Genomic DNA, 23,590 nt, shown 5'->3' with positions numbered 1-23,590 from the left:
TTTTGAGACAGAGTTTTGCTTTTGCTGCCCAGGCTGGAGTGTAATGACACGATCTAGGCTCACGGCAACCTCCGCCTGCCAGGTTCAAGTGATTCTCCTGCCTCAGCCTGCTGAGTAGCTGGGATAATAGGCATCTACCACCACACCTGGCTAATTTTGTATTTTTAGTAAGTAGAGACAGGGTTTCTCCATGTTGGTCAGGCTGGTCTTGAATTCCTGACCTCAGGTGATCTACCCACCTTAGCCTCCCAAAGTGCTGGGATTACAGGTGTGAGCCACCATGCCCGGCCAGGAATCTGTATTTTAAGAGCTCCTTCAGGTGAATCACATGCAATTAGGTTTCCAATCTGCTAATGATGATTTCCATTGGGATCGTGCAATCAGGTTGCCTGGCTTTCATACAGAGACAGTCCATGTGTGGCCAATGGCATTTTGGAAATGAGCATTTGGGAATAGCAAAGGCTCTGCCCCAGGAGTGTCAGCAGGAGGTTGGCACTTAATATGGAAATGCAGAGGACCAGGGGCTAAGCCGTTCCACACGCCTGCCAGGGGCAGCACCGCACCTCAGCTCTCGGCTTGCTTGCTCACACCCCACCAGTGGAGTTGAAAATAAAAGAAACAGGGGGAGTAGCCACATCACTTCCCTATCCCTAGAGCTGCCTCTTGCGGTTGTCAGGAAGCAGCAGCCCACAAAGAGTCCACCCCAGCTGGGCAGGCCCAGACATCTAGGCAGCCAGTCAGAGCCTCCAAGCCGGGTGGTAAAAAGCAGGGAGTAGCTGAGCATCACACCACGAGCTTTCTGTAGGCAAAACCACACAGCAGGTAGGAAGGGAACTTGTAGAACTCCTTATGCCAGGAAGTTGTGCATGCTAGAAAGTATAAATAATTTGTTTAACAGGTTAGAGACGTAAAGAGTTCTAGAAGGGAGCTCTCTATTTTCCTCTATTTTGTGAGGAAAACAGGGACTATCCTGAGGTGGATCATTCACTTTCAAGTTGACTTCCCGGAGGATAACCACGCCCTTCCATTCCATAGTCCCCGACACTGCTGACTGATGCAGTGGTCCTGAGCCAGAATGTGGGTATTTCCTTGCAGTTCACAAACACCTTTGTAACAGTGGAGGATTTAATAAGTGTCATGCAGTCTCTCTAACCTTGTTTCCTCATCTGTAAAATGGTGATGGTTCTTCCGACTTCATGGGGTTATTACGAACCATTGTCTGACAAGTACTAAATGTTCCATAAGTATCAGTTACTGCTATTATACAAGAAAAGGGGTCCACGATCCAACAAATGTAAAACCTTAGGCTGAAAAGCAAAACAGGTTTCCTTAGCACAGGGCTTCTAAGAGCCTTTGAATATGCTGAGCCCCGCGGCACTCCAGGAGGAGTAACAGCTGGTCATGGGACCACTTTTGCTCAGAACATTCTGTGGAATATGGGCCTCCAGAACACTCTCTGAGAACTATTACTCAGTGTATTTAAACACTGAGTATAGTAAGTAACAGCTGGTCATGGGACCACTTTTGCTCAGAACATTCTGTGGAATATGGGTCTCCAGAATATTCTCTGAGAACTATTACTCAGTATATTTAAACATGCAAATATAACTCTGTATAAGATGGAGGACACAGGCCAGACATGGTGGCTCATACCTGTAATCCCAGCACTTGGGGAGGCCAAGCTGTGCAGGTCATTTTAGGCCTGGAATTCAAGACCAGCCTGGCCAACCCCATCTCTACCAAAAGTACAAAAATTATCTGGGCATAATCCCAGCTAGTCAGGAGGCTGAGGCAGAGAATCGCTTGAACCTGGGAGGTGGAAGTTGCAGTGAGTCAAGATTGCACCACCGCACTCCAGCCTGGGCGTCAGAGTGAGGTTCTGTTTCAAAAAAGAGAGAGAGGGCTGGGCAAGGTGGCCCATTCTTGTAATCCCAGCACTTTGAGAGGCCAAGGTGGGTGGATCACCTGAGGTTAGGAGTTCGAGACCAGCCTGACCAATATGGTGAAACCCCATCTCTAATAAATAAAAAAATAAATAAATAAATTAGCCAGGCATGGTAGTGTGTGACTGTAGTCCCAGCTACTAGGGAGCCAGGACAGGAGAACTGCTTGAACCTGGGTGGTGGAGGTTGTAGTGAGCCAAGATCGCGCCACTCTACTCTAGCCTGGGCTACAGAGCAAGACTCCATCTCCAAAAAAAAAAAAAGAGAGAGAGAGGACACTAAATACTACATTAGACCTGTTCTTCTAATTTAATAACACACCTTGGTGACTATTCCACATTAATGCATATATCTCCATATGATTACTTTTAGCAGCCCCATATCATACCATCTTACGGATATCCCTTAGTTTATTAGTTTGGCTTTTCCTATCTCCCCAAGAATCTAGGAAAGAGCTTTTTTTGGGCTTTGTCTCTTTAGGGGTTATATTTGCTTAGCCAGAGTTCAAATAATAGAATCTCTAGCAGTAATCCTAAATGAAGAATGCAGGGCTAACGGCTTTGATGCCCAGTCAAAAGCTCTCCTCAGGACTTTAGGCTTTGAATGACCAAAGATTGGAACTTTTTGCTTTCTAGAAAGTGGAAACCCATCAAGCACTGGTGGCTTTTCATAATAGTTCCCAGCCTAGAGTCCTGAGTTCTGAGGTTCCATTACTATCCATGAAGGAAGTAATGGGGGCTTATGAGCTATTTGCAATATTTCAAAAAACTGAATGGAAAAACATGCACGATGAAGCAAGATGTCAAGTATCTTTGCTTTGGGTTGGAATTTTATCAGCTCCATGTGGGAGCACAGTCAGTACTCTGACCAGCAGTTTTGAGATGCCCCTGATAAATAAACCCTGGGAATGGGAACTGTTACTTAATATGTGCAGTTTGTTGAGTAGAGAAAAGTCTTTCAAAGATGGGATCCCCAGGGAAGAAACACAATACAAAGTGTGTGAATGGTGAAACAGATTGGCATAGGAGATTCTGTGTGGTGAAGGACTGGCTTACAGACTTTGTGTGAAGATGTGGCCATCTCAATGCGGTCATTTTGATATCCCTGACTTTTCGATGTGCAAAGAGCAATAACATCTTTATAAGAATACCAGAAACTACAAATTACTTGCACATCTTATCTGTGACTCAAAAAGCACATGTAGATTGCTGTCATTCTATTCTCCTTAGAATGATTGACAGGAAAAGGATGAAAAACCAGGGGTGGGCTGAGAGTATCCGTTGCATCCATTATATAAGTATGGAAGTCTCAATTATCTTTGTACTTTCTATGTCAAAATGGTCATAGGTCAAAACCATTGAGCCAAAGAATGTCCTGTTTTTACAAATTTTGGATTTAATATAATTTATCACAGGCTTTAGAATCAGGATTGAATTTCTGTCCTAGCCCTGCAAAGGCTAACCTACAAATATATACATATATATTGATATTCTTGAACAAGTTATTTAACCTCTCCAAGTTTGATTCGTAATAGAAAACAAAGGTAACTCCCTCATTAAATTAATAACACATTTCTTTTTCTTCTTTTTTTTCCCTTTTTCAGACAGTCTCACTCTGTGGCCCAAGCTGGGGTGTAGTGGTGTGATGTCAGCTCACTGCAACCTCCACCTCCTGGTTTCAAGTGATTCTTATTCTTCAGCCTCCTAAGTAGCTGGGATTACAGGCATGTGCCACCATGGCCGGCTAATTGTTTAAATTTTTAGTGGAGAGAGGGTTTCATCATGTTGCCCAGGCTGGTCTTGAACTCTTGAACTCAGGTGATCCACCCGCCTTGACCTCCCCAAAGTGCTAGGATTACCAGTGTGAGCCACTATACTCGGCCTTTGTTTTCTTTTCTTTCTTTCTTTTTTTTTTGAGACGGGCTCTTGCTTTGTCAACCAGACTGAGGAACAGTGGTTCTATCACGGCTCACTCCAGACTTAAACTCTTGGCCTCAAGTGATCCTCCTACCTCAGCCTCCCAAAGTGCTGGGATGACAGGCATGAGCCACTATGCCCGGTCAGTAACACATTTCATTAACATTGTTTCCAATACTTGTGTGTATGTGTATGTACACAATTCTATGCATCTAGACAGCGATCATGCAAAGAACAGTGACTAATTCATAGGAGAGACTCACTAACAATTAGTTTCTTTTTCCCTTCCCTTGGTGAAAGCACTTGGTAAAGATGAAGAGAATGTAAAAATATATTACGTTTATTTCAGTAAGCAGAAGCAAAAGAAAAGCCAAACCAGCCAGATAAATGAAGACGGGGAGGGTGAGCACCATATATTTCCTGGTTCATGAATGTGTATGAGACTGTGGCCTGATATTAACCCCAAATTCCAAAGCCAGTCCCATTGGGTATATTCATAAATGCATCTAACCATTCAGTGCCCACACAATAAATGTGTAAATTCAGTTACCTTGCTGATTATGTGCCCATTTGCAAGCACACCCTCCTCTGAAAAACTTGGCACTGGAAATATAGCCAATAATAAAATTGTCTAAATAGGTAATATTTCTTGCTTACTTACTGACAGTCAGTAAGGTTTTTAATTCCATGGCTGTGAACCACAGCGGGTCTCCTCAAAGCCTGGAGCACTGCTTAAACTCTGTAAAGTAAAAGCTTGGCTACTAGATAATGACATCAATTAAACCGTTTTTATTCATAAGTCAGAAGCAATAACTAGTATTACTACCTACCTCTTTCCCAGCTGTTAGATAAATGTAGATATTCTTCACAGGATCAGGAACAAGCTTGTAGAAAACAGGTGTCTCTTCTTTAATTTCATAGATCACCTCCGGACAATTTGAAGTCAAATTCTCACCAAGAATAACCTAATTTTTTTTTTCAAAAAGAGAAACATGATTTCTATTCAATGCTTTGAATACTGGGGTTGGAAAGCTTGTAACTTAATCATAAAGCTACTTCCATTCTCACTCCCTACAAATACTGGCTAAGGTACCATGCTCCCTAACATTCTCTCACAACCTCAGTCCTCAACAAGGCTGGTAATAACAGCATAGTATTTCTTCTTTTGTAAGGGCAAAGTCATGAAAAATGAACGAACAAAAAAAAAGCCACTCTTCAAGGCCGGGGTAGTATCCTTATATGTGGAAACTTGCTGACCACAATTTCTGACCATGTCTGGCCCAATGGGAAGCCACAAGTGACAGCTTCATTAGTGCTATCTCAAGAGAGACTGGAAATTAAAGGAAGTAGCTCCCACATGTATTTGCACAGGATACTCTGACTGTCATACAGTTTGAAGTGACCCAGATTAACTTGGCAGATACAGACAAACAGGTATGTGTTCACATATAAAATATATGCAAGTGTGGCTCAGGACTCAGTGGTTTTGAAATTGGACATACCTGACAGCCTCATCCATCTCAGTCAACGAACATCTACCAAACACCCAGTATGTACTCAGCACTGTTCTGGATGTTTGGAAAATGGCAGTGAACAAAATGCGGAAGGGAGAGCTCCTGACCTCACAAAACTTACATTCGTGTGTATGTGTGTGTGTGTGTGTGTGTGTGTGTGTGTGTGTGTTTGTGTGTGGTGGGGTGAGTAATGGCAGACAATTAATAAGAAAACAGTACATTATAAAATATAGTGGGGTCAGGGGTTAGAGAATATATGTTCAGGGTAGGTGTCACTGAAAAGGTGATATTTATTTAGACTTGCAGGAGGTGAGTTATTTTCATACTTGCACGAAATGTGTTCTTAAAAGCAGCCCTGCCAGCACAAAGTAACCAAAATGGGAGGAGGCCAGGGTAGCTCCAGCAGAGAGAGGCAGAGAGGGGTGAGATAGACACCAGGGAAGGGTAATCAAGGGTCTTGCGGGCCTATGTAAAGAGCTTGGCTTTTTCTGTAGATGAGAGAGAGAGGAAGCCATGGCAGGGCTTTGAGTTGAGGAGCAAGAGGCGATGGTGAGAAGGCAGAGTTTGAAGTACAGGCATGAAGGCCCATGGGGAGACTCTAATCCTATAGTGCTAGAGAAATGTAACGGTGGCTTAAGCCTGGGTTTGCATCCTGCCTCCATTCTTTAAGTAGCTGCACTACTTTGAACTAGTAACTTACTTAATCTCCCTGGGCCTCAATTTTTTAATCTCTAAAATGGGGCTAATAGTGCCTTCCTTATTACAGTTTAGTAAGGATCAAATAAGAACTGTGAAAGATGCTTAGCACAGAATCAATACTCAATAGATAATAATCTATTACTAGATTGCAAGCTCCTTTTGGGCAGGAACCACGTCTTTTTTTTTTTTTTTTGAGACAGAGTCTTGCTCAGTCACCTAGGCTGGAGTGCAGTGGTGCGATCTCAGCTTCCTTCCACCTCCGCTGACTGGCCTGAGACCATGTCTTCTTAATCACCTCTATACCTATCCCTTTGTCATCTTTGTACCTAACACAATTTGTACCCACTACTTTGAAAAGTGAAGGTGTTCTACATTTTGTCAGTTTGAACACATCCAGACAGATTATCTATATTCGTATCTCTACCACTGCAGGCATCAGCTACATTGGGTGCATAGTTTGCAAAAGAAAAAAATTGGCACCTGAGATTCTTTTTGGACAAAGTCTATCTCACACATCTACTAATCAATAACATGCCTGTACCCACATATCCTGATGGCAGTTAGGTATTTGCTGTTTAGCCAAAGGCTTCTTATCCATTTTGCACACAGAGGAACTTCCTGCATTCACCTCCCTTTTCCAGGACCTGGGCCGGAGTCTAGCATTGCCCTGCAATCGGTGACTTCCTTCCATGTGCTTGGGTCAGGCCCAGGTGGATTTGGTGCAAACAGTGGCTCACTTGAAGCCCTTGGCCTGCTCACCAAATTCAGCAGCAGCTTTGCAGAAGTCGATCTCACTCACCAAACATATTAAATATGACTTCTTAAAAGCTCTTTTTAAAACAGAAGCAGTTAGGTCCTAAGAGAGGTGGGAAACGTGTGTGTCTCAACTCATTTTAAAATGACTTTATAGCTGCCCTATCCAATATGGTAGCCACTAGTCACATAATGGATATTTAAATTTAAATAAAAACACTAGCAACATTTCAAGTGTTCACTAGCTACCTATGGTGACTGGCTACCATATTGGAGAGGACAGATGGAGAAGATTTCTTTTTTTTTTTTTTGAGATGGAGTCTTGCTCTGTTGCCGGGCTGGAGCACAGTGGCGCAGTCTCGGCTCACTGCAACTTCCACCTCCTCCCGGGTTCAAGCGATTCTTCCGCCTCAGCCTCCCAAGTAGCTGGGACTACAGGCGCATGCCAAACGCCTGGCTAATTTTTGTATTTTTAGTAGAAACGGTTTCACCATGTTGGCCAGGATGGTCTCGATCTCTTGACCTTGTGGTCCACCCGCCTCAGCCGATGGAGAACATTTCTATCATCACAGAAAGTTCTCTTGGCCAATACTGCTCTACAGAATCCTGACAGTGGAGCCACGGGGCAGGCACTGACCAAGGTATGGGCTTGCCAGGATTTGCCATCTCTAATTCATTAGCTGTATTAATCAGTTCAAATTCAGTTGACCTGGTTCTGGAAAGCAGTTGCATAGAGGAAGAGAAACAGGAAGCCATTTTTTTAAACAAACATTGATAGAAATATTCTCAAGGGAGGGTCAAGAGAAGAGAAGCTGCCACCCCAGCATCTCTTCAGGAATTCATCATGGCAAAAGCATCATTGGGCAGCACGACCCATAATGCATCTTGCCAATAAAGTTGAACCAGAATCTAATCAAGTCTTTAGCGCTAACTTCCATTTAGCACTAGAAAGCAGGAGTAAATGATACCACGAAGCTAAATGATACCACGAAGAAGCAAAAAGCCAAACACATGATATGAGCCATTCGATAGGGCAAAAAACCTGGCTTTTCAGTAAGTCAGTGGCAGGGAATAAAAGTAAGGGAGGAGACTGCTCTAGATAGTAGACAGAACAACCAAATTTGGTTTGAGAACTTTGTACAGATACCAGTTTGAACAACACCATTTTAAATATTTTTTTGAATCAGTTGGGAATATTTCGTTACACGGACTGAATAGTAAGTGATCCTAAAGAATTACTGATCATTTTGTTACCTGTGATCATGGCAGTATGGTTACAATTATTTAAGAAAATGACTGCAGTTCTTGAGAGAGGCATAACAAAATATATTGAGGTGAAACGACATTGTATCTGTGGGGTTTGCTTTAAAATAAGAATGTAAGTAAAAACATGCTTTACACCCCCACTCATCCATTTTATGTAAATTAGGAGCTGCATGGCAGTTTTTACTGGGGGCTTATTTTAGTTACTCCTGGAGCATCAGTGATACAGATGGTGGCACGTGGAAAGATCTAATTGGGTGCAACATTGATTTATTTATTTGTTACCTTGGAAATGAAGCACCAGTATTCGCTCTAGAGCTCTGAATTATGGCAAGGAAGCCTTTCTTTTCTTTTCTTGCCTTTCTTTTCTTTCTTTCATTCATCTTTTAAAAAATTATCAGAGTGAAGCACCAGTATTCTCTCTAGAACTCTGAATTATGGCAAGAAAGCTTGCCTTCCTTCCTTCCCTCCCTCCCTTCCTTCCTTCCTCCCTCCCTCCCTCTCTTTCTTTTCTTTCTTCCTTTCTTTCTCTCTCTCTCCTCTCTCTCTCTCTTTCTTTCTTTCATCAAAGAGTTCTGTGGTCCAGGGTTTTACCAATCAGTTTCTTAAAAAATCCACTTAGTGTGGTTTTCACTGAGGCTTGTCCTGATAGCCATAGATGCTGGGTTTAAATTAGTATGTTTCATCAATGGTGGAACCTCTCTAGAAGGCAACTTGGCATGATCTATCAAAATTATAAAGCACATACCCTTGGACCCTGTAGCCCCTCATATATATATGTGAAATGATATATATTCATTGTAGCATTGTTATAAAGAAAAGATTAAAACAACCTGAGTGTCCAGCAATAAGATACTGGTTAAGTAAACTATAGTACCAACAAGGGAATACTATTCAGCTACAGAAATAATTAGAAAGCTCCCTGGTATATTTAATGTGTTATATTAAATATGTAGATATATTTGTAAATACACACATATATACATATACAGGTATTTTTACATATATAACATGTCTGTTTACTGTGTTTTATGTTTCAATAAAAGGGAGGAAGAATATCTTCACTCTTTTGCCTATAGACAGATATAAACTGTCTCTGGAAAGATACCCATGAAACTACTATCATTGGTTGCCTTGGAAGTCAAGAACAGGTGACTTTCACAGAATATTTTCTTGGTTCTTTTGAGTTTTAAATGATATCAATGTATTACCTTAAAAATAAATATATACGCTGGGCATGGTGGCTTATGCCTGTAAGCCCAGCACTTTGGGAGGCTGAAGTGGGTGGATCATGAGGTCAGGAGTTTGAGACCAGCCTGACCAACATGGTGAAACCCCGTCTGTACTAAAGATATAAAAATTAGCCAGGCGTGGTGGCAGGTGCCTGTAATCCCAGGAGGCTGAGACAGAATAGCTTGAACCCGGGAGGCAGAGGTTGCAGTGAGCTGAGATCATGCCACTGCACTATAGCCTGGGTGACAGAGTGAGACTCTGTGTCAAAAAAATAATAAAAAATTTAAAAATTAAAAAAATACATATAATTTAAATTTTAAAATCCTTGAGGGTGAGTAACTCAAACTGTTTTCTTTTTGCTAGATTATGCAAACAATGCTCTCCATAATCCTAAGGACAGGACAAGAGGAAGTTTTAATTTTCACCACAGGGTCCCAAATGTGCTATGCAGAGTAGGGAGGGATTTCCGCTCCTGTGGCCCCTGGAGTCTCATCTCTCTCACAGACAAGATGATCTGTGTTAATATCGTCTCTCACCTCGCCCAAACCCCAGCCCACTGGCACTGATGGAACCCTTGGACTTTCTCACTGTAAACTCCATGAGAATATCAACACAGAGATAAAAGCCAACAAGACTGGAGCAAGGGAAACCTTCCTTCCTCAGCTCCATTTAGGCGGGCAGCCTCGGGAAAAAGAACATGATCAAGTGAAGCAATGCAGGAAGTAACGATGAGTCACAAAAATCCAAAATGGGTTGCATTTTGCATAAGAGAAAGCTCATCCAATTCACACACACACACACACACACACACACACACACACACACTCCGTGGGCACGACGTAGATTTTTATCTATTGCTTCCAGGATACGAACATAATACAGATCTTATCTGAAGTCAATCTGAACTTTCTCCATGTGTATGCTTGTATACTCCTTCATCCAAGCCTCCAACATCACCTCCTCTGAGAGGCTTTCCCTGATCACTTCTCTGCTGAACACCTCTGTCACTCTCTACCCATCGCTCTGTTTTCTTGATAGCACTTAGCCCTATCTGAAGTGTCTTTATCACTGATTAATCCATTTGCTTGTTTTCTATCTTTTTCTTCTCACCAGGGAAGCAGGGGCATTGTCTGTTTTGTTTACCTTTGTATATTCAGCATCCAGAATGGTGCCTGGCACATAAAAGGTGCCCAGTAAATATTTATTAAATAAAAAAACGATTCTATTAGCATTCAAGATTTTAAGGGGCTCTTTAGCTTTTTCCAGCTGAAGCCTGTGTAGAAAACAAATTTTCTCTGTGGAGAATTTCAGTTCCTGTCAATATATTGTTTATGCTGACGTCTTCCTGAAGCCTCATGGTAGACTATTAACTGGCCTAGGGATTTTTGTTGCATGCAAAACTCCCAACTACACTGCTGAAATTAACTGAGTGGAGACTTCCACACCATACAATTGCAAGACAGGCTCAAGACCACCCATGGGAAGGATACCATGGTAAGGAAAATGAGGGGGGAGAAAAATTAAACAAAAGATTCTATTTTTTGTCTTTATGATTGCCATGAGATGGAAACGCCACAGGTGTTCAAAAAGCTAAAATATTTTATGCCAAGTTTCATTTCCTATGGCTCTCTGTGGGGCTAACCAGTTGAAAGGCAAATAAGCCAACCCTTTCATTTATTATTATTTTTTTCCATAAGTGGTTTCTGAGAAATGCTGGAAAGGAGACTTAAACCACATACACACACACACATATGCATGACTACACACAAACGTGCATGCCTGTGATGCATGCACACACACACACACACACACACACACACACACACACACACACACGAGAAAGCAAGATAAGTATTTAATGTGCCTCAGTAGCTAGGAGTAACAAAGACGAAATATAAAGATTAAGGCAAATTTCTCTTTTGTTACCAATCTGCTTATTACCATGTGGATAGTAAGAGAAGCATACAGTCTGAACCACAAGTTCTAGATCTGTGGATTATTCGGGGACTAAAAGTTTCAAACTGTGCAAACTCATAAATCGGAATTAATAAGGTGGGGGGGAACTTGAAGTAGGCTTCACATGACATCCTAAACCGCCAATCAGTGAATCCACAGAAGAGTTTTGACACTTCCTGCTGTTTTTACTTTTTGGTCTGTTGGCTCAGCCATCCCCCCACTGCCCCACCACTTCCGGTCCCAGGTCCTGTCCTAGGTTCCCCAAGTTCTCCTATTCCTTGTTTGAACATTTTCTAGGTGGACAGTAGAGCTTGTTTTTACAAAAGATATTTTTTCTCTTACGTTCATTCAAAAACTTTCATAACCAGAGTCAAGGAGTACTCTTTAGGTAGCACACAGGTTTTGCTTCTGTTTGAATTCAGACAGAACTCTTTGGAACTGGTTTAATTTTACTGTGATTGCAATAAACCAAATCCATCAGCGGGGCCGTGTGCAGTGGCTCATGCCTGTAATCCCGGCTCTTTGGAAAGCCGAGGTGGGAGGCTCTCTAGAGCCTAGGAGTTCGAGACCAGCCTGGGCAACATGGCAACACCCTGTCTATACAAAAAATCCGCCAGACGTGGGGGCACAGGCCTGTAGTTCCAGCTACTCAAGAGGCTGAGGTAGGAGGATCACTTAAGCCTGGGAGGCAGAGGTTGTAGTGAGCTGAGACCGCACCGCTGCACTCCAGCCTGGGCGATAGAGTCAGACCTTGGCTCAAAAAAGAAAAAAAAAAAAAAAACCCGTTAAGCGGGACTGGAATTTTGAGAGCCACATAGGTAACCGGTCGACCCTAAGCACATAAGAAATACCTCAAGACTGGATATGGGGACAGGATAGAGCTGTGTGATACAGCTTCCCGTATCCTGAACCCTAATTCAGTCCCTGGGATGACAGGGAGACACTAGTCTCTTACTGCTGAAACCAATCAAAACATCAACTTGAATACAGGATTCCTACCTTTCCTACAAAGGAGCCCACTGGGGTAAAGCTGGGAAAATGCTTACATTAAAATGTTATTGCAAACCCTTTATAAACAGGATTCAGAGACCCCCTTGAACCACATGGAGCTCTACGAGGAGCGGGCTCTACACTCAGCTGGGTTGTCAGGTGGCCATCCCCAAATAGGAACAAACTAAATCACAGGGTTCCCGGCCCCTCCTCATGAAACCTCAAACACCTGCATCTTGGTCTCAGCCCTTATACTCCAACCTTAGAAGGAAAATACAAAATAAAAACCAATTCCTCAAACTCTACTAAGCTCTGTTAGAGTTACTGCACTTTAGCTGGGGGCTAGAAGCTCGGACTCTGGGAACAGATAATTTTGCTTCAGAGCACCTTGAACAAGATACCTAACCTCTCGAAGCCTTGGGTTTTTCATTTATAAAGTGGAGATGGTGAGAGCATTGACTGGTAAGGATGAAACGAGTTAACCCGTGCAGACGCTGGTTCTAATGCGCAGCACACCGAGAGCTCAGAAATGTTAGCGATTCTTCTTCCTTGCCCACTGCCTTCTTATCTTTTACGCTTACAAGAAAGGTTAATGGGCATGCATAAAGTGACAAATTTCAAATTTCATGCATATTCCGTTATTACTTATTTGACCATCTGGAAAAGCTCAAAATATGCCATTCTGCCCTTGAAATAAGGATAACTTTCCATAGGCAACAGGGTCAGCTCAAAGGAATCCAACCCACATGATGGGCTGCGCCGTAATCTGGAGAAAGACACGGTGTGTGTTTACTGAAATGTGTCAGCTGCGCAACACGTGCAATGTGAATTCTCCAAGGCTGAGTTCAGCGTGGCCATACTTTTCAGCTGATCTCAGTGGAGACGCTGACAACTGAAAAATGACAGCATGCAATCATGTTCCGAAAGGAAGCAGGATGGGGAAATAACTGCAGAGGGTGACTAGACAGAACTCGCCTCACGACCATGGGACTGCACACTGATAAAATCAAAGAGCAGGTTAGATGCTCTCAAAGGACTCTTCGAGTTCTAAATTCCTTCGATTTTCCCAAAATCTTATAAAGGGACTTAGGTCGAAAGGCAAGAGAAGGAGGATAGCGAAGGTGCTGGCGTACTGTAGCCTTTCATTTCTTCACAGAGCATCAGCGAAATCTTACCTTTGGAGGTAATGCCGTCTTCCTTGGAAAATGTGTGTCTTTAAAGATACTTTTAAAAGTGATCCAGTACCTCAGCTTAAGTTCTAAATAATGTACCCAAATAATAGAATATGATATCATTATTTAAAAATACTGTTTACAAAGGGTTTGCAAGAACATTTTAACATAAGCATTTTTTCCCTCACTAACTGAGGAAAAGGACGTAAAATTGGACGCAAAATCTGACCTCAACTACACAGAGAGTCCAAAATGCTGACAGCGGTTGCTTCTGCACAACACAATTAGGGGTAATTTTTTCTTTGGCATCCTCTCACCCCCGACGACTCGGCAGCTTTTTACATGAGCATATATTACTTTCACAATAAGGAAAAATTATTTAAATAACATGAGGATTAAAATTGCACCAAATTATATAAAAACTCATAGGATTTGCAGAGATTTAAGAAGTCCGGCTTTTACTGGTGGTGGTAAGTAACAGCAGTTGGGCCCCAATCGCTGTTTCCTGACTCTCAATGAGGTATATATAACCGCGCCTGCCACGTGTCAAAATGCCGTCAACTCATGATCACTCGGAAACTGATGAGTCAGGCTGTGGCTGCTCCAAGCCCTCTTTCTTCTCCCCCTCCTACTGTCTGCGTTTGGGTTGGGTTTTGTTTTTTGCCGCTCATTAGTTCCCCCACGCTGTGGCTTAAGGAGCCAAGCTTGTGTCTATCAGTGTCTTCCTTTCTAACAGTTCTGGTGACAAGCCTTGGCAAGGGAGAAGCCAAAAGCTTCTGAATAAAGGGATTTGAGGATTATCAGTGGCTTCTGAATCATCCGCACGATTCTGGGTCTTCAGGATTCTGGGTAAATTCAGGGGCTGCATCCAATAATCTGTACACAGGATACAGAAGGGAGGCTTGGGTATTACCGAGCTGCCCTAGGGAGCCTGGCGGGCCAAGTCAGCTCAAGCTCTTCCCTCATACCCTTCTCCTGAGTGAGAAAAGTTCTCTCTTATTGGGGCCTGGCAGGGGTGAGTATTAATTTCCAAGAAGTTACCATGCCAGTGAGGTATTCCCTCAGTCAGACAGTCCGCCTTCTTCTCAGGCTGGGACTCTTTCCCGGGCCTCTACGAAGCCTGACTCACCCCAGGAGCATGTGTCCCTCTACCCCGGCGCATGGACCCCTATCCTAGTGTCTCCCACTTGTCCCCGGAATGCTCAGAGAGTGGTTTCGATGTCTGCAGCACAGGCTGCAAAGTCAGTGTAGCATGGGGGATCTTAGTGCAGTCTGTGAAGTCATTCTGGGTTCATATCCCTGCTCTGCCCCTGTGTGACCCTGAGCAAAATCATCTCATTTCTCTGGGCCTCGATTCCCTCATCTGTCAAATGGGAATAGGAGGCCTGCCTCACTGGGTCAGGGAGAGGACTGAATTTGTTAGAAGATGTAGAGTCACTTGGCATCTAGGAAGCACTGTGGAAATGTTAACAGTCACAAAACAAACAACAAAAAACTGCCTTTGTTACTCAAACCCTTAAAGAAACATCAAGGCCACACAGGTGGCTTCTGAATGGGTACCCCATGCAGACCCCAAGGAGGTGGAGACTTCGGTGGGCCTCGGCCTCCCCAGCAGCGTGAGGCTGCAGCCTGGTGCCACTCACTGGTTGCTGCAACATTGCTAAAAGCTGGCCAGCTGCATGCAAACTGCTGGGGAACAAGCAGGACAGGCAAAACCAGGCCGTCCCATGGGAACTATTTATAGATGAGTGTTCCTTCACCTCCAATTCACCATGTAGCAGTTTGATTGGCTCGGCTTTGGGGAAACAGTGTTCTTGTCAAAACACTCGTCAAAAACATCCCAAATCTGAAGAGATAATTGGAGAGGAGGCCCAGAAAGGCTTGATGGAAACTCCTGCCAGGCAAATGGGTCCAATAAGCCTGACCAGGTTGGTGGCGCTACGGACGTCACTGAGTCACTTGTGTAGAATGACGGATGGGTATTTACCCTTCCCCAGGAAATAACGCTAACACAGCAGCAACGATGATCAATGTATATTTTAAAAGAATGTGCATACAAACAAACTCCCTCCCATATGTTACTGGGTTTCCTCCAAAGAAAACAGATTAAATCAAATGCCTACCAGGCACTCAGCACTGTATTAGGCTGCGGGAATTCATGGCCCCCTTCTCACGAGGCTTAAAATCAAGTTGGGAAGGCAAGACAAACACCAGCGATAAGGTGAGGTCTCCAGGCAAGGCATTTGGAAGGAGTCACAAGAAGGACCTCAATCATGAGTATTTCAGGAGATAAGAGAGGAGTAAGGTCACTCCAGGCTTAGATGTCATCAAAGAGGAGGTGGGGTTTGAGCTGAGCCAGAGCTTAGATACGTAAGGTTCCGTAAATAAGAGAAAAAAGCAAAACGCATTTCAGGCTGGGGGTATGCTGTGAGCAAAAGTGTGGAAACAGGATCATATTTGGAAACAGGATCAAACAGGAACAAGTAAATAGGTTTGGCTCAGGGATGGGTGGGGTTGGGGAATACATGTGCAGAAGACAGAAATAGAGACCATCAGAAGAGGAAAGGCTTTTTCTGGGTTGTCTAGTAGAACTGTATTTTACTGATAAGTAAATAGAGGCTCAGAGAGGTTAAGCAATTTCACCTAAAGTCACACAGCAAGTGATCTATGGGAGATTAGTTGGGAAACAGATCTACTATTATTCAATTAAGAATCTGAGCTGAGAGTAAATGGACTGGCTGCAGAGAGGCAAAGGAATCTCAGTAGTTTGTCATACAAATAGTGCAGATCCCGACCAGGAATATTATTGGAGACCACAGAAGATCTTCAATAAATGCTTGCTGATGGCATTGATAAGATGACCACTACATAACTTCAGACAATTTGGTATCTCTGATTTTATTTTCTCCTCCTCCCCTCTTCCCCTCTCAAAAGTGAATAAAAACCTGCACTTGACAGGGGTAAATCCATACAGTGGGGAAAAAATAGTCCTCTAAGATGAAAGTCAAGAGGAGTCTCAAAGGATTTTAGATCTCTAACCTCTCTGTGGTGTGTGTGGGTACAAAGGGCAGAAAACAAACCCCCTCTGTGGGTGGCAAGTGGGCTGGAGGGAAGGAACACCTGTTTTTTCTTCTTTTCAAGCCTTATAATCTCTTATCTCTTTGAAGTTGTGAGAAATCAGGTGCTTTGTACATTTCCATGATAAAGGAGCTAGAACTAAAAGGTTACATGTCTTGGGAAGGTGAGTCAGGGTTGGTGTAGGGACCAGACCTCCGTTTACCTCACCCAAGCAGCTTATGAGGAAGGAAGGAAAAATATCTTGGTGCACTCCTGGGCAGCAAGGCAGCTGGTATTCATTACATGGCCAGGGGGCGTCTTACACACAGAATTCCAGGTTTTCTTACAGGTCATTTCTGGGAGTCTCTGAGGAGTTCACAAAGTTTTTGGTTTGGTCCCATGCATAACTCAGAAGCATTAAATTTTTTTTTTAAAGGCATAAAATGTCACTATTAAAACAGACATTTGAAGAAGGCACAGAAAACCAACCTTAAGTAATTGGCCACCTCCAGTCCCCAAGAATAAAACAGTCCTGTTCATTACCACGGTGCCATAAACGGATGTCAGGTCGGAATGGATCACGGTAGACGACGCGATTGGTTGGACTCTTTCAGGTGGATCCCCTTCTTTCTGAACATGCACACAAACGCACAAAAAAAATAATAACAATTTTTAACAATGATACTTCTCATTATACTGATAAAATGTCACTCACGCCCTCCTAGGCAGGATCCCATATACTTTTTCTTTTTCTTTTTTTTTTTTTTGAGATGGAGTCTCTCTCTGTCGCCAGGCTGGAGTGCAGTGGCGCGATCTCGTCTCACTGCAACCTCCGCCTCCTGAGTTCAAGTGATTCTCCTGCCTCAGCCTCCCCAGTAGCTGGGACTACAGGCGCCCACCAGCACGCCCAGCTAATTTTTGTACTTTTTTTTAGTAGAGACGGGGTTTCACCATGTTGGCCTCGATGGTCTCGATCTCCTGACCTCGTGATCTGCCCGCCTCGGCCTCCCAAAGTGCTGGGATTACAGGCGTGAGCCATCGGGCCCGGCCTACATTTTCTTAGATAAGAGTCCCTAGGAACAACCCTTCATTACCTTGCAAAATCACCATACCTGCCCAACCAAAGAAAGCCCCTGTTTACTACGTATGAACAGGTACTGAGTGCCAGAGCGAGCTGGCCACCTATTTAACACCCCCCAGCTGGTATATGAAGCTGAATTCCACTTTAGTGCCAAGAGACAGCCCACCGCGGAATTGGGAGGCAGACTCTTATACTTGGCTGTTTTCAAAATCCTGCCGCCAATTCATTTTAGCTAGGCGTTGGCTTCTGTGAGGTTAAACACAAACATTTCCCAAGATGTGACACGGACGATCCTATCGGGTGTGACGGCAGAAAGGAGGGATTCTGGGCTTACAAAAAGGGACCGCAGAAAGCCCGAAGATAGGGTCGCTGATTCAGGGGGGAAAAGACAAATACGCAGTCGTGGACAATGGGTAGGATCGAGCCACAGAGCTAAGGAGGAACCAAGGCGAAGGGCTGGCCCTGGTGCTGATGCTTTTAAAGGGGAAAGCACAAAGCCTAACTCGCAACCTGAAGGCATTTAAATTGTCTGAGGCTCTGAGCACATGTAATCACAGGCTTGCTCCTGATCATTAAACAAAGCCCCTCTTTAAACCCAGAGCAGAGACAGTGTCGACCAAAATGTCTTTTTCTTTTCTGTTGAAAAGGAATGAAGTGCTTCATGCTGCGTCCTGCCTTCAACAACAGGAAACTGAGTTTGTTACACAAATCTTTGGAAGATATGGAGCTAGGAAGAGCCGTTGCCGTCTGCAGTTACCGAACACAGTGTGATAGCACACTTTATCTGCCAGAGCTTAGTTCCCAACTGTACTAAGGTTTTTAAAGGCACATTGAAGTTGTAGCCAGCAAACTTCAGTAAGCAACACAGTGACTCCTAAAATCACCCTGTTTGGGGAGGGGGAGGTGGCCGCTCGGAGGCTAAGACTTATTAACTTCATTATATTATTGCCAACAGTGTTTATGTCTTTCAATTTATGTCTTATTAAATATTCATTATTTTTAAACCCACCAACTTTCATTAACATCTAAACTAAATGGATTATGGTCTAAATTGATTTCTGAAGCCTTTAAAGTGCCGTCTATATTTCTTTGTTGAAGTTGCGCTGCAAGGGAAAGATAAACCAGCAAGAATTCATCCAGTGCCCTGATCACTTTTCAAGCAAAAGATGTCACAACCTAAGAGAAAGCAACATTTTTGCATAAAATATTCTATAGTGAACTTGGTTTAAGAAGATTTGGGGAAAGCTCATTAGAGTATTTTTTTTTTCTTGTTGAAAGATACTTTTCATTTAATATGGGAAGATGAGGAGCTGTCCTGTGAAAATTGAAGGGAAAAAAATTATCTGTGAGTCTAAGGATTGAAACAATAGATCATTATTTAGATAAGGAAGCCTCATGACTATAAGCAGAAAAAGAAAAATCAGATGACCTTTAGGATTAAAAAAAATAAGTAAAACCACGCCACACATCTTGCTTTAAAATAAATCCAGAATTGTTCAAACGGATCAGCTGACCATGCTTGTTATTTTTATTAAATATCTGAGCACTGCGGAAAGGCTAAGGCGGAGAATAGGGCATCATGTCTGCCCTGGTATCCAGAATGTTCTAATGTCACTATCTCTGGCTGGAGGATTCCATTCCGCTTCATGTCACAACACAGAAAAAGTAATGGATGTGGACTGCAGGTTATCCACAGGGTCCAGATGGGAGAGTGTACATCCAGGTTTGGTATACAGTAGGTGCTTAACACCGTACCTGTTCTAATTCACCAAGAACCATAGGTAGCTTTTCCTGAGGTGGGATAAGAGATCCTGTTTGTAAAAGACTGGCTCCAAAAACACAGAGGCAGCTGAAAGGGAACAAGGAGAAATCTGTCCCAAATTACCATCTCACCCTTCCTGGTGTTCTTCTGTGATTTCTGGCTGCCCTCAACAATTGTAGTTTTTTTTCTTTTTTGAGATGGAGTTTCATTCTTGCTGCCCAGGCTGGAGTGCAATGGTGCAATCTTGGCTCACTGCAACCTCTGCCTCCCAGGTTCAAGCGATTCTCCTGCCTCAGCCTACCGAGTAGCTCGGATTACAGGCATGTGCCACCATGCCTGGCTAATTTTGTATTTTTAGTAGAGACAGGGTTTCTCCATGTTGGTCAGGTTGGTTTCGAACTCCCGACCTTAGGTGATCTACCCATCTCAGCCTCCCAAAGTACTGGGATTACAGGCATGAGCCACCCCGCCCAGCCTGTAGTTTTTTCAAAGTAAGTCTGGGATCAATAGTATAGGTAACTGAGGGGAGAGGATTGCATGAGGCCAAGAGCTGGAGACCAGCCTGTCAGCAAGACCCCCATCTCCACAAAAATAAAAAATTAGCTAGGTGTGTGGCACACACCTGTTGTCCCACCTATTCAGGAGGCTGAGGCAGGTGGATCGCTTGAGTCCAGGAGTTCCAGGTTACAGTGAGCTATGACTGAGCCACCGTACTCCAGCCTGGACAACAAAGTGGAAGCCTACCTTAAAAAAAGGTAGCAAAGGTAAGTGGTGCAGCCATTAAATCAACATTCTCAAATCTGAGAGAACACACCACCCAGGACTCATGTGCATTTGAGCTTGGTTCTCACCCACTGGGTGACCTGGGCAATTAATTTAATCCTGTGAGGGGTTGGCTTTCTAAACCATCTAATAAGGCTGATGTGTCTGACTGCCAGGGTGGTTACAAAAAAGAGATGATAATAGCAGTAATAAGAATACCAGCTAACATATATTAACACTCACTGTGTGCTACTTGAAGTATTTTATCATCTTACCTAATAAAGACAGTGTAGCATAGTGAGCAGGAACACCTAAGTTTGACTCCTGGCTCTGTCACTTTTTAGCTAAGTAATTTTGTACATGTGATTTAATCTCTCGGTGACTCAGGTTCCTCCTCTATATGGTGGAAATGATGTTAACAGCACAGACTTTTTATGCCACAGACTTTTTATGAGGACCGGATGGGTTAGTGCATAAGCCTCAATAACCCTTAGAACAGTGCTTGGCACATAGCAACACATAACCCATGCTTGCTATCATCACTTCATTTAAAAATGCACGCTACTGCCACACCCACGGCAGTTATTTCCTCTTTGCCAAGAAGAACCCTAATTTTGTTGAGATAGCAAAGAACCCAAGCCTGGTGGAAGCCATCATTGGGTCAAGCCAAACGGCAACTCCAATCCCTATTGCCAGACATTGGCTTTCCTAACCCTTAGAGCTAAAGGTGGTCATGTGACCCAGTCCTGGGCAGGGAGATGTAAGAAGTCCACTGGAAGGATTTCTGGGAATAAATTTCCTCCTTGATAACAGAAGGCTTTAGAGGAGAAGCCATTTGCCCTCATCCCTCACTTCCTCCTCTGGAATACAGTTGTGTGATGTCACCATGTGTAGATGCGTGGTAATCACTCTGTTTCCATGAGATTCAAGATGAAGGATGGAAGGCAATATGCTAATATTGGTGCAGGGAAAAGAAAAGGTGTCTCTCTTCTTTTAACCTGTGAGCCTCAGACCTCCAACTTGCAACCATTTGACTAAGTTCACAACAGTTGCCATGGTGTAAGCCACTGTTGGTTGGGTTTTCTGCTACTTGGAACCAAAAGCAAGTCACTGTTTGAGAAATGACAATCACAACCTGTTGGAGCAGATACTAAACTGCAGCTATTCCTCAGCTGCAGGGACCAGGACGTGGACGAGTGCCTGTTCCTCTCACCACCCTGGAGGACCCTGGCCACAGTCAGGATTTTGTAGCCAATTACAACAGCGAGCCTGGAAGAAAATGGGAGAGGAGGCTCAGACCTCATGAAAACTCTAGGGGCTGCTCTGGCTGAATGGAAATGGATTCTTTTGTGCTGGAAACACACAGAAATGGACAGGTCTCTGTGAATGGGAAAAGGAACCCTTTGAATGGCTTTCTTATGCTCATTGCAGCAAATGAAAACAAAAGAAAGACAGGCTCCTGAGAAACGTCCTCACAAAAATGAGGTTAATACCCAGGGAACCAGGCAGAAGAAAAGGGGAAACAGTGCCGTCAGCCCCCTGCGTCCAGAGATTATTCTTTCTCTCCTTTTTTCCGGCCTATTTTCTATCTTGCCCTTCTCTCCCCTTAGGGCATAATCGCTAATGTTGCTCTCAGCCTATTCTGTCTAGTTTATTATGTGTAATTTATTTCTGAATCCCAGCCTCTGCTTGTTCGTCTGTGTGTAACAAGGTTAATGCCTTGTAATGATGCTTTTGCCAGTTCTGCCTTTCATGACAAAATCCAATCTTGATTTTGCTCTAAACCTTGTCTCCCCTTTGGGCTTTCTTGGTTCCCTCAGAGTTGTCACTCTGCTTCTCCTTCCTGCCATGTCTAAGCATAACGTCACGCCTACACGTTCGCCGGCTCTAAGAGGGAAACTTTTCTCAGTTGGAGGAGAAAGCTACCTTGGCTCAAACAATGTTTGGGCTGAAAGAGAGAAAGAGGTTTGGGCCTGATATAGCAAAATGGGACCAAGGCTCCTGAGGGGTGTGTGTGTGTGCAGGGAATCATGGGCATTTCATGAGGAAAACAGCTAGACTTCTTTGCAGCTGCTTCATATGAGTTTTCATGGACAATAAACATTCCCCCGTTGTGTCTTGCACAACTCCAGGGGGCACCAGTCATGCATCGCAAGGTGTGAAATGCACCCTCTAGAGTTGCGCCACAGTTCGGCTCTGCCCCACCACGTGAGAGATGGCCCGGCTCATCGAGGTTCAGGCAGGGCACTCACAGCCATGCTCCAGCATTTGTGGCAACGTCGGGAAAGAACAGGGACAAAACTGGGGCCTCCAGTATTGAGCACCTACAAAAGTCAAGTGTTTTGCCCCCAAGGTGCTAAAAGGATTCCTGTGTGTTGATTTTACCTTACCAGGTGGGAGGAAATACCGACTGGGTGCCTATCAATTTCTTGTACATGGAAAAAATGCCTCTCTCAGGCAGTTAATTTTATATTCTGTTCCCTTTGGGATTCATTTGTTTTGAAGCAGTTTCATCATTTTGGATTACTTCCCGAGGGGCCCACTTACCATTGGGAAACCTCTGAAGGAGCCCTGCACCCAAGTTCCGGACCCTGCTCTGTCCCTATTATAGAGTGCTTGATTCCAGCAAGCTAAGTTTCCTGATCCTCAGTGACCATATCTGTGAAATGGACTCAGTAATACCGCATGTCCTGCCTCTCAGTGTTGTTGTGAGGCCCAGATGAAATCATGTGTGTGAAAATAATTAGATTATTTTTATCTAGCTACAGAGATGGAAAGAACAACTATATGCCCAAGTCAGGCAGTGATTTTATTAGACAGGAGAGCTCGGGTTGCCTTTCTCCATTCTAGCATATACAGTGTGGACCGGGATCTGACTAGGTGATGGCCTCTCTCTGATCGTCTGAAGGAAGAATTTACACTGGGGACACAAATGATCAAAAGGAGAGGTTCAGCGTGTGCTTAGGGACATAGCTGGGCAACCTCTAGACCAGGTAAGCATCGCTGGTGTGCGGCACAGCCATGGGAAGATGCAAGGTGGTGAGGCTTGTATGTCACCTCCTTCTACCCTTTCCCCTCCCTCCACGGGCCCCAGTGTCCCCAGCCTCCCAGGCCGACGCACCAGCAAAGTCCCACTCTACAAGATTCATACTTCTTCCTACTTTCTGTCCCTTCCCCACCGCCACCTAAACCTCCTTCTCCTCCCTATGGCTAATTTCAGTCAATCACTTACAAAAAGATAACCTGACTCAAATAATTCACAAAAAAGATGTAAATGGCAGATAGTGTAAAAACTGCATTTTCCTAGATTCTTTTTATTTTTTTTTTTGAGACAGAGTCTCACTTTGTTGCCCAGACTGGAGTAGCAGTGGTACGATCTTGGCTCTCTGCAACCTCTGCCTCCCAGGTTCAAGCAATTCTCCTGCCTCAGCCTCCTGAGTAGCTGGGATTACAGGCATGTGATACCATGCCTGGTTAATTTTTTTTTTT

At 43.8% G+C, this 23,590-nt stretch overlaps 1 protein-coding gene across 2 annotated transcripts in view; it reads right to left on the bottom strand.

The window, feature by feature from the left end:
* Positions 1 to 23,590, bottom strand: part of PLXNC1 (plexin C1) — a 160,014-nt gene that overhangs the window by 121,147 nt on the left and 15,277 nt on the right. For both annotated transcript variants that reach the window (XM_017548650.2, XM_037745770.1), the window contains exons 2-3: positions 16,986 to 17,126; positions 4,690 to 4,824 (exon numbers count right to left, since the gene is read on the bottom strand). In XM_017548650.2, the coding sequence (XP_017404139.1) occupies positions 4,690 to 4,824; positions 16,986 to 17,126 (276 nt within the window). The remainder of the gene's footprint in view (positions 1 to 4,689; positions 4,825 to 16,985; positions 17,127 to 23,590) is intronic.

The sequence above is a fragment of the Cebus imitator genome, unplaced genomic scaffold (assembly GCF_001604975.1).
Source record: "Cebus imitator isolate Cc_AM_T3 unplaced genomic scaffold, Cebus_imitator-1.0 Scaffold212, whole genome shotgun sequence".
In the NCBI taxonomy this organism is placed as follows: domain Eukaryota; kingdom Metazoa; phylum Chordata; class Mammalia; order Primates; family Cebidae; genus Cebus; species Cebus imitator.
The sequence above is the reverse complement of the archived record's forward strand: the minus strand, read 5'-3'. Positions and strand labels throughout refer to the sequence as shown.